General features: G+C 41.5%; 1 protein-coding gene across 1 annotated transcript in view; it reads right to left on the bottom strand.

Annotated features, from left to right (window-relative positions):
* Positions 1–11,771, bottom strand: part of fbxo18 (F-box DNA helicase 1) — a 22,252-nt gene that overhangs the window by 7,412 nt on the left and 3,069 nt on the right. Inside the window, exons 5-20 of the mRNA XM_008286985.1 lie at positions 11,563–11,699; positions 11,071–11,215; positions 10,809–10,990; positions 10,650–10,724; positions 9,561–9,652; positions 8,270–8,438; positions 7,278–7,497; positions 7,087–7,174; positions 6,894–6,989; positions 6,649–6,785; positions 5,083–5,179; positions 4,769–4,935; positions 4,151–4,247; positions 1,569–1,763; positions 370–495; positions 110–216 (exon numbers count right to left, since the gene is read on the bottom strand). Of these exons, the coding sequence (XP_008285207.1) occupies positions 110–216; positions 370–495; positions 1,569–1,763; positions 4,151–4,247; positions 4,769–4,935; positions 5,083–5,179; positions 6,649–6,785; positions 6,894–6,989; positions 7,087–7,174; positions 7,278–7,497; positions 8,270–8,438; positions 9,561–9,652; positions 10,650–10,724; positions 10,809–10,990; positions 11,071–11,215; positions 11,563–11,699 (2,130 nt within the window). The remainder of the gene's footprint in view (positions 1–109; positions 217–369; positions 496–1,568; positions 1,764–4,150; positions 4,248–4,768; positions 4,936–5,082; positions 5,180–6,648; positions 6,786–6,893; positions 6,990–7,086; positions 7,175–7,277; positions 7,498–8,269; positions 8,439–9,560; positions 9,653–10,649; positions 10,725–10,808; positions 10,991–11,070; positions 11,216–11,562; positions 11,700–11,771) is intronic.

Genomic DNA, 11,771 nt, shown 5'->3' with positions numbered 1-11,771 from the left:
TGGGTCCCAGGGTGAGACCAGTTGAGAACCCCTGTGTTAAAGGGCATAAATGAACCTGCAGTACCGATTTAAATAAGAAGTAACATGCATCGTGCATTTGCATCCTTACCCCAGCCACCATGAGGATGTGGCGGATGTTATTAGTGAGGATCAGAGAGGTTTTGGCTCGAGTCACCGCCACGTACATCAGGTTCCACTCGTCATCTGGAATGCTAGCTGTGGGGAGAAAAATACAGAGAAACTACGTAAAGAAGCTTCATAGATCATATCTTCTTTTCCCTGTAATCAACAGGTAATCAACCACAACCACCACAAAACTTTGACGTAAAATACGCAGAAAAAAGGAAGTTAGCCTCGAAATAAACACACCAAATGAGAAGCAAGACATGTGGGGCAGGATGTGCCTGGAGGAGGGACCTTTGGCAAAGTCATCAGTGACCATCACCGTGTCAAACTCCAGCCCTTTGGCCTTGTGGACAGTTCCAACCATGAAGTCTGGAGAGAGAAAACAGTTACTGAAACAATGTGCAATTTTCCAGGAATCCAGAATAATCTTCTTTAAACAGAAAAACCCACATTGACAGCAGCTGAAGTGAAGTCATACTGAGTCAAAAAAAACAAAAAAAAAAAACACAGAATGGTCCCGAGGTGGTTGATCACACAGGACACGAAACCTGATCTGAAAGTGTTTTCCTGTTTAATGAACATTTGATAAACAAATATATCTTTAGTGTTTGAGTAAATGGAAACCCTGCTTGTCAAAACTTGTTAAAAGAAAAGTTTAATTTGCCTTTGGTGCTGACCAAAACCTCTGGGGGGTTAAAAGGGGAAATTAGACTAGACTAAAATTTGAATAAAAGGTACAACACGTGACAGGTAGAAGTGTCATTGTGACGGATACCTTTTATATACAGACTTGTGCCTTTCTAAATCATGTCCACGTGAATTTACTGCAATCAAGTTGTAGAAACTTCTCAAAAATAAACAGAGGGCAACTTCAGCTACATTTCACAGCAAAGGGTCTGAAAAGCTTTGTTAATGTAATATGTCAGTTTTTACTTTTACCATTAAATGAGGGAAAAGTGAAGAGGTCTGAATACTTGACATCTTCAGAGGGAGCACAGTGGGTCTGAGCTCAGTGATAAACACTGAGAGATGGACTAAAACAGATGGTTTTACATCAATCACTATGAGTGGCCAGAATAAGGCAGATGAGTCATTGATTTATTTAAGGCACGCCTTGCTTCCTAAGAACAAGTCTATTCAGGGCTTCATTTCAGTAACTGAGAGTTCAATAAGTCAAAAAAAAAAACACTTTTACAAACTGTTTGGGGGAGATAGTCATTGTCCAAGTTTACACTATAATAATAATACATTTATTTTGTATGGCGCTTTTCACGATACTCAAAGTCGCCTAACAGGGGATAAGATAAAAACAAGAACAAAACAAGTTAAAAACAAAACAGATTTAAAAAAACAAGGTAGAGAAGGCAGCTAAAAAATAAAAATGTAAAACAGTTAAACATTAAAGCGATCTTCATTGAGTGAGTGGGGGTCTGCATGGATACCTGCATTCTGATAGTCACTTTCGTAACACGTCTTCAGACGCATCACCAGCTCTGGGATGCGATCTCTGTACTTTTCCACAATGCTGACTTTTCCTTCCAGCTCATTGTCCTCCGTCTGAGTGACGTACGCCTTCAGGGCCCAGAAGGCTTTCTCTTTCGACTTCGCAAAGATCTGGATGAAGGGATCCTTTATGACTAAAGACAAAACAAATTCAACATTAATGCCAAGAACATGACTGGTATGTGTGTATTTCCAAAAGCTTTTCGTTTGTTACTTATGCTGCTATAAACCGAGCGATAAGCCGAGACTACTTCCCATAAAGCACTGAGCACATCTCCTCTCCCCTCTCTCTCTGTATACGAGGTGTGACAGAAAGGTTCCAGGACTGGTCTCACAAAAGATAGATTTCAAACCCAAACTACAAACTACCAGTTTTCCCCTTCAGATGATCAACCAGCACGTCTACAAAGAGCTCCTGCAGCGTTTGCTTCGTTCAGTGAAGAGGTGAGAGTTGTGTCAGGACAAGTCGTGGCTGCTTCACCATGACAACCTGCTCACAATGCCCTGAGCATCCAACAGTTCCTGGCTGAGAAGAACATCACCGTGCTGGAGCAACCTCCCTACTCACCCCACCTGGCTCAGTGGGATTTTTTTTCCTCTTCCCCAAGTTAAAGGGGGTCATGAAGGAGATCCGCTTTGAAGACGTGTACGACATCAAGATGGCTGTGACGCATCCTGGAAGAATCCTTCCAGGAGTGCATGGCGGTGTGGCAGAGAAGGCTGGGGAAGTTTGTTAGACTGCAGGGGGATTACTTTGAAGCGGAAAACTCGTAGTTTGGATTTGAAATATATCTTTTGTGACACCAGTCCTGGAACTTTTCTGACACACCTCGTACACCTACATACCACCATCATCTCTCTCCTGATCTCCCAGGCGTTCACTGTTCTCTTATGCACTGTTTGTTTTCTCTCTGCTCTTTACTCTCACTCCAACCGGTTAAGGCAGATAACTGCCCACCTGCTACTGCCAGAGGGTTCTTCTTCTGGTAAAGGAGAGTTTTTCCTTCCCACTGTTGCCAAGTGCTGTTCTCAGAGAATCCAAAGGAATCTCTGGATTTGTTATGTTTCTCTGTACAGTTCTACAAAGTCTTCACCTTACTATGTGAAATGCACTGAAATGACACATGTTGTGAATTGGTGCTGTAGAAGTAAAAATGGAATTGATTTCAATATCAACGCATTATTTTCAGTTAAAAATAAATGTATTTACAGTGACCATAAAAAGTAATTGGATGTTGAAGCCCACTTAAACGTGTAAACTTTAATGCATTAGATGACGGTGGTTTGACTAAACATCACACTGAGCTGCATTAGAACACTGACCAGGCTTATTCTGACAGCTCCAAAGTGCTCTGTAGGATTTAGACCAGAGCTCTAGGAGGACCACTCTTTGATTTTATTTTCCTTAAAATATTCTTCCAACAGATCATCAGCTCAGATTCCCTTTAGTTGGTTAAATCATTTTAATTTTGGCTACAACATCCAAACCTTCTGCTGATCTAATGAATTTTATGGTCTTTTCTGTGCAAATAAATTAAACTTGATCTTTCTCACCTTTCTTTGGAAGTGGCTTTAAGTCACCAGTTCCAAGGTTATTTGTTGCAGAAGTACAAGTTCACACAGGCGCCCTGAGCAGAGCAACCACAGGACTAGTTCCTCACATTAAGGGTTCACACGCACCAGAGGATTGACGTCACTTGTATGCGTTTGTGCTTGTGTCTGATTGACAACCTAATTTATTTATTTTTGTAGAAAATATTTGGCATTTTCTACATTCTGCTGAATGCGTTTTTCTATGACTCAAATACCAGTTTATCTAGAATGTGATGAAATTGCCTTTTAAGCTTTGGGAAGGTTTAATGAGAGATTAAATCCAACCCCTGACCATGTATAACAGACTTCTAAATCACAAAAAGCATGGTATGTCCTTTTCAACAAAAGCAAATGAAGTGCAGGATAAATATGGCATATAAGGAGTTTTGGGACTGTTTTTGGTAGAATCCCTGTAAATCAACTATAGTGGGACATAACCGACATGCTGTTGAGCCAAAATCTAAAACGATCAGGTGAGTCAGACGTTCCGTGCCTAAACCGCAGCTGCGATATCTGGCTCTAAAAATTGCAGCTATCTTGATTTCACGATGTTATCACTAATTAAGTTTCCAAAACATCGAGGCAAGTCAGCATCAAGTTGGATAGAAATCTAACAGGCGTGCATTTTGCAGTGGTTGCATGCGTCATCCTGAGTTCCATATTTTTATGTTTAGAGCACAAAAACACTTGTTGCTCAGTGCTTTTCTGGTCATGAATTTAACACTAAGTTGAAGGATGGTTGTTTTGACACAGTTTAAGAGATTTAGCGCCCATTGCAGGCGGTGCAGGGGTGCCGGAAGCGTTGTATTGCTTCACAAGGAGCCTGCTTTGAAAGGGATAGTGGCCAAATTGTTTTTCACTTTTAGAAGCACAGTCTCAGAACTTTTTGATCGCACCTCAAACTGTAGATGTGCTGCGTGAGTCCTACCTCTTTGTTTTCGGTCTGGCTTCTGGAGATCCTGCCGTGCCTCCTGCATCAGGTGCCAGATGTCCAGGATCCTATCTAGGCCTATGTTTTTGACATCCTACAGGAAAAGGTTGATGTCATATAATGAAATGCTTCTTTAATAGTGCACATTATCTTATTTCAGACAGACATAACGAGTGAAAACAACCCTATTTAATTTAACTGGACCAGCAGTGTCAAACATATCATGTCATGGCTTCATGATGTAAAAGAATAATTATAATAATTAATAATCTGGACACTCAAAGACGCTTTACACTGTCAGTTATTCATTCACACACATTCATCCTGGTGATGGTAGCTATGATTGTAGCCACAGCTGCCCTGGAGCAGACTGACAGAGGCGTGGCTACCATTCTGCCCTCCAACCACCACCTCAACAATCCATTCATACACATTCACACCAGGCAAGGTGGGTGAAGTGTCTTGCCCAAGGACACAACGACCATGACACAGGTTACAGGACGGAATCGAACCGCCGACCTTCCAATCATTGACTGACTCGCTCTACCTCCTGAGCCACAGCAGCCCCAAAATACACCTGGACCTACTTCTGTGTACGAGTCTATGAATACTTACGCCTATGAAATGGATCCGAACATTTGGGTTGGCATCAGTCAGCCTGACAGCTTCAGCAAACACACCCAAGTTGCATCTCGACAGGATCGCTGTCTTCCCTCGACTGTGACTTGCACCCGTCCTCACAGACTCGAGAATCCTGTCTGCATTCTCGTCACACACACCACCTACAGAACGTACAGGAGGAACAAGCCTGTGAAAATCTAACATTCTCAGATTACAGTTCTCAACATTTTAAATAGTTTTCAATTGTTTTAAAACCCGACATTTATAAGAAGACAAAACATTTAAGGCACACCATCTGCAGTATTTACCTTTCTGCATCCCTCCAACAAGAATCTTTCTAACTCCCTTGCAAACTCTGAGGATGGTGGCACCCACATAGGCGATCTCTGCACCAAATCGAAAGCTCTGGACAAAGACATCAGTGGCATGTAGGTTACATTTCTGATTAACAGCTAAGAGTAAAACTTAGAAATATGTGCTGTATATGTGACTTGAAGTGCATGATTACTGTTCATGCTATCCATCATTTGACATAAAAGTGGTACTACACACATTCTATTCTAATCTGAATCACAATTACTGATTTTTTTGCTAACATATCAACAGATTTTCCAAATAAAAATCTACTAGGTTATGAGGTCCACCTGTCTAAAACTGATGCAGTCTGATGCAACAATCACATTATCACACAGTTCTCATGCACATCTCTGATCGACTTTCAGACATCTGGGCTCCTGGTGGAGTTGTAGGCGAGGCTAACAAAGGAGGCTATGTTGAAGTTTTTTTAACATCCATTCTGTTGTTTTTCTTACTGGTCATCTTATCTGATGGGACAAAAAAATCTTTTGCTATAACACAGCATGACTTTTAACACTGTGGGAAAAACATTGTTCTTAATGAGCCGGTTATTATTTTCTTTTCTTTTCTTTTCCCTTTCTTGTTCATTTGTCTAATCCAGTTTCATTTTGACTCAGAAACAGAGAAAACACACAACTACAGACCACAACAATAACATAGTCAGCATTATTCTCCAGCTACAACCTGAAAATCTCAGATGGACTCGACTCGTTTTTTCTTTCACTAAATATTTACATGTGCTGACTGCTTGTGCTTCAGCTATAATTAATAACACTGGCTACAAGAAACAGCACAGTACGATATGAACTGCCTCTGAAATATATTCCTCCTCCTTTGGAAGTTCCATCGTTATTCACCACAAAATCATTGTCAATTTAATGTGGCTTTTTTGACAAATGTTTCCCCAAAAAAAGACTCTTTCATGTGAAAGTAAAAACAGATTTCTGCAAAGTAATATCAAAAATGGCTGTTGACTCACAATCCTTGTATAACCTGATGGAGCTTAAGCAGTTTTGCACAGAAAAAAGGGGTGAATATGCAGTGTTGAGATGTGGAAGGCGAGTGAGACCCATCCATCCATCCATCCATTTTCTATACACTAGGGTCACAGGGGGCTGGAGCTTATCCCTGGACAGCTCACCTGTTTATCACAGGGCTACACTTAGACAACCAAGCACACTCACATTCACACCTACGGACAATTTAGAATCACCAATTAACCTCAGCATGTTTTTGGACTGTGTGGGAGGAAGCCGGAGAACCCGGAGAGAACCCACGCTGCACGGGGAGAACATGCAAACTCCACGCAGAAAGATCCCGGGTGTCCTCCTTCTAGCTGCGAGGCAACGGTGCTAACCACCGAGCCACCTTGCAGCCTGAGACCCATCCACACAGGCTCAATTCTGTAAGTATGACCAAAGCTGCATCTACTAAATAATCATACATTTCTCAGAATAAGTAAGTCACTGACTTTAACTGCTCTTGTTTAAACGTAGCCTCTGTGTATTTGTGTATACCTGTGTCAGGTAGTAGATGTGTGTGTGATCGACCATGTGCAAGGCATTCACAGCTCCTCTGAATGTGTAGATCTGCTGATGAGGATCTCCAACCAGGATTTTCCCACAGTGCTGAGACAGCAGCACATCCATGACGGCTGCAATGGAACAAAGGAGGAGGACATCATTATAAAGTCAAGCAAAGGCATCATCGGTTGTGTTTACCACAATCATGCTAGAATGCATGACGATGAATAATTCAGTACCTGGAGTGCAGTCCTGGGCCTCATCGATGAAAATGGCATCGTATATGTCAGACAAGCAAGGCTTTGGGTCTTGGAGCTGCCACAGCTTAAGGTAACCTGGAATGAAATGTTCCAGTGAACATCTGAGCAGCCTTTCTTCACAGATTACATCAGAATTACTCATGTTGACTTTGCTCATTTACAGTTGGCATACCGTCATGGGTCATGTAAAAGGCTTGTTGTGAAGTCTTTTGAAGCTCCTTCATTTTATTCCAGATGACCTGTGCGTCCCGGACAAACAACTACGGTTTTAAAGTAAAAGGCAGACGGTTTATTTGTCATTTCAATGCTCATTTTTCAAATCACCTGATAGGAAACATGTTGTATATATTAACATGTTCATACCACTTTTTCATCATCAGTTATGTATTTCTCCGAGCCGCGTCGACTTGTGTGCTTGTCGGGGACGTGGCTGGCGGTAATGGTCTGGTCTGCTGAGGCCATGAACGTGTTGAGAGTTGTGGTTACCACTTTGGCGTTGGCAAAGCCACCGCGGCCTTTAGGCAGAACAAAGCTGACAGTAAATGGCTTCAGGTTAGGGGTCAGCTTCTTACAGATTTTATACCTGCCACAGAGAAGATCACAGAAATACCACAAGCGATTAGCTTTAAAAATGGAATATACACGATACACTGAAAGAAAAAGAGGGGTTGTTACAGACATAAGGGACAGCAAGCTACAGTCATGGTTAGTGTACGGTTTACCATTTACTGTTGGTGGTCAAACAGATACGAACATGCAAAGTTTTGAGGGCAGAAATCAGAAACAGTGGTCGGAATCTGGAGTTAGAGCAGCTCTAACACATAAAAACCTATTTCCTGAGCATTCTGTTGATGTGACCCATGATACATATAAAAAATATCTCACAACACTGACTATCAAGAATAGCTTGATTGTTTAAAACTGGGACAAGTGGCAGAGTCACGTCAAAGAGTTCAGTTGTTGTCAGCTAAAGAGCACCTTGTGACACCACAATGCACTGGGTGAAATGTTTTCGTGGACTGGTGAAACACACAGAACTATAAATACTGTAAACACGACAATGCATACCAAATGACCATATGATCCCACAGGTGAAGTACGGTTTAGAGAACATGTTGTTGTTGAATTGCTTTGACGCATAAGAAATGAAGTTTATCAGAACAATGTCAGGTTAGCTGGAGCTCAGTAGAAGTTGTGTGATGCAGCAGGACAGCAGCACTAAGTGTCAAACATGTAGAATGAAGTTGTAATTTATGAGATCCCAGACTTAAAAAACTAAATGGGTCGCACTCAAAGTCCCCTCTTTTGTTGACAGTATGTGTTTGTGAACACAGAAACTGAAAATCTATTCTCACCTGATTCCAATGTCGCTAAAGGCCAACGAGTGGACAGTTTTGCAGTCCACGTTGCTAGGGAAACGGCGGCGGGCCTCACAAGCAACTGAGTTGTTGAAAGCCACATAGAGGAAGCGGAGGTGTGGCCGCTGCTCAGCGTACTTCACCAGCGTGGTCGTCTTCCCCGTACCTGCGTCGGTGAGTTCGTAAGTAAGTTAGCTTCCATCACACCTACAACACTGACACTGATAAATATAGCTATTTTATCTCACACATCTAATGGCACATTTAACACTTTGACTCAGAGACGACCCTGGTAGAGTCAGCCTGCTTCTTACTGAACACCGATAAATGTGTTCATAAAGGAGAAAGGTAACAAAGAGTTTAATGGTACAATGAAATCAAACTGTTGGACACAATGAAATAAACACAACAGTGTGTTTCTGAAGCTATTCTCAATTAAATTCAGAAACAACATGTAGCTTAAAGAAACCTGTCTTTTCACAGTAATAACATAAGAATGTAGAATGGTGGATGGTACAGACAGAGGACAAGTAACGCCCCCTGGTGATGCTTCAAAGATTGTACAGATAGATTCATTTATCCATCCATCCATTTTCTATACTCCGCTTAATCCTCATTAGGGTCGCGGGGGGGCTGGAGCCTATCCCAGCCGACTTAGGGCGAAGGCAGGGGACACCCTGGACAGGTCAGATTAATTTATGATTCTGTTATATAGAAATAATATATAGAGGGGTAAAAGCTTCATTCTCTTCATCCCGTGTTCAGATATAAATACTAAGTTGGCCTTTTAAAACTGTCTGTACAACTTCTTTAATCGTAACAAGGATAGGGTCCTTGTCCTTTTTTTTTTTTTTTGTATTTTATTTTTTTAAAGTTTTTTTTTTTGCCTTTATTAGATTGGACAGTTGAAGGAGAGACAGGAAAGTGGGGGAGGAGAAAGGGGGAATGGGTTGCAGCAAAGGGCCATGAGTGGGATTCGAACCCATGGCCGCTGCATCGGAGACTACAGCCCCTGAACATGGGTCGCCAGCTCAACCAGGTGAGCTAAAGTGGCGCCCCCATCCTTGTCATTTTTACATGCTCACTGTACACTTTCTAATCATCACCAGACATATCACTCTGTACTTGACATCTGGAAGAATTATTGAGGGATTTCATTTACAGTTTCCCAGAACGGGCTGTGTGTTAAACTGACTCTCATCTGTCACTGTGCTGCTCAGTAAAAACCTATTTTAAAGGACTGTGGAGTGTGAATGAGCAGCAGTGGCTCTCTGTAAATTCTCTGTACCTGCAAACGCCATTATCTTCACCACATGGTCGACCTGGATGTCGTGGCCGAGGACCTGCTGCTGCTCACATGTGAGGCGAACCTGGGGCTGCCTGCCAGAAACACACAAACATACAGACACATACAGCATGTGAAACACAGTAAATCTGGGAAAATAGCATCAGTCTTGTACTATTTGGTAAACTGTGAGACTGTCCTGTAGTGTGTCATAAGAACCAGAAAACAAGACAGAAAAGTGTCTGAACTTGGAGAGTGTGATATAATTTTGCAGCAGTCACCATACAAACAACAAAACTGATCTAAGCAAGGACGGTTTGTGGTGACTTAGCTGGTGATAGTGGGATGTTCTTCAGTTGTGTAAAACCTCCTGATTACTGCTGATATAAAGTTTTCTAAATTGCCAATAACAGTGTTGCCTTTATTTCTAAAGTACATGTATGGAGACTCTAAAATAAAGCACATTTTAGCGAGTATGCTGTCCAATGTAAACAAAACAAACAGTGTTTTTGCAGCTTGTACCAAATGATATTTGAAACTTTTTCTACAACACATAATTCAATTTCATCTTCTTGGTGGTCATACCAGTCAAATTACACAAGGTATTTACAAGTACATGAATTTATTGACATTACTATTCTATTTCTATCAGTGTTTTCCAGCCATATACAACAATGATAACTTGGTAACTGTCATGAAGAGGTATCTGTAAACAATGGCATCACAATCTCAGTTAGAGCTACTGTGACTTCGATTAGCAACAGCGTTTGCTACAGCTTTGCTGTTGCTGGCTGAAAACAAATAGAACTTGTCATTTAGAGATGTATGTATGAGGTCTTGCTACAGTTCCTGTCACACACAAAATAAACTGACCAATGTTACCTTCTATGGCAGACAAGAAAAAATGTATGATCCTTTCTTCAGACTGAGTCCACCAAATGTCTCTAAGACTTTTCAAACCTAACATCCACTGCATCTGCTCTTTCCCCCCATTAAACCTTCAATGGGTCTTTTCCTCTTAATAAATTAAGAGAGATCAAACATTTATTTCAGCACTTATTTCTCAGTGAAACTAATGCATTTTGAACTCACCCGCTCTGACCAGAGCTGACAGAAAAGGGACCGTTCTGCATCAGGTGGAGTACGTAGTAGATGTTGTAATGTAACCTGAGGGGGCAGAAAAAAAAAAAAGCATGAGAAGGCAGGGAACACTGATGTGTGAATATAGATGCTGATAATTGATGGTCTTACCTGTTGCTAATCTGGATGTTGGTCCTCTCTACAGCGAGTAACATCATGGCCATGTGGCTGAGGTACTCTGTGATGGCTGTGTGAGACATGCAGCCGGAGAGCAGAGACACTAAGGCCTGCACATCACCAACACTCTCGCTCAGGATCAAGATGACGGCCATGGCTGCGTACGGGTTAGGACCCTGGAGATCAGACACAAGAAACTCCATATTTGGTCCAAAGGGCCAGAGATCTTTCATGTGTCTTTGTGTGTGCTTCATACCTCAATGCCAAGGTTAAGCTTCGGAATTTGAGGAATACGTAATCTGATGGAGGCCTCAGCTTGAGGGAAAAGTCGATGTTTCTTTACACACTCGAGGATGTTTGCTGGCTTCACTCGTTCTCCAACCTTGTGTTCAGCCATTAAACTGATCAAAACACACACAAATACAAGAAAATTACCTCAGTGAACACTTTAAAAATGTATGTGAGCCATCTGACACTCACAATTGGTTGCTATACTAAAACTGAGGTCAGACAAAAACTTAAAACTTCTACATTTGAAAAGTACTAAAACGAAAGCAACGGGACATCTTTGAGTTTGCTGAACACATTGTGCTTCTTTAGTAGAAAATGTCATTTTAACATTGTTTTTTACATTCTCTAGTCATGGAAAGAATCAGTTGAGCCCTTTATGTGACAAATTTTTGTGTATATATTTAACAGCATTGTAACGATTTTCTTATTATAGAAATATAAAGAAACTGAGACTTACACAACAAGCTTCCGTATGCTGTGTTGTGATGATGCTTCATCTGTTACGCCGCTGTTCTTCAAGATGGAGCTGATCTCCTGCACTGTATCCTTCTCTCTCATCATGTAGCGGTAATATTGTTTCTTGAAGGGCACGAACTGAGCAAGAGAACACATCCACATAGCATCCACAACAACTACATTAGTTTGATGAGCATTACTTTGCCTCTG

This window comes from Stegastes partitus, unplaced genomic scaffold, assembly GCF_000690725.1.
Source record: "Stegastes partitus isolate 25-593 unplaced genomic scaffold, Stegastes_partitus-1.0.2 Scaffold481, whole genome shotgun sequence".
Lineage (NCBI taxonomy): Eukaryota > Metazoa > Chordata > Actinopteri > Pomacentridae > Stegastes > Stegastes partitus.
The sequence above is the reverse complement of the archived record's forward strand: the minus strand, read 5'-3'. Positions and strand labels throughout refer to the sequence as shown.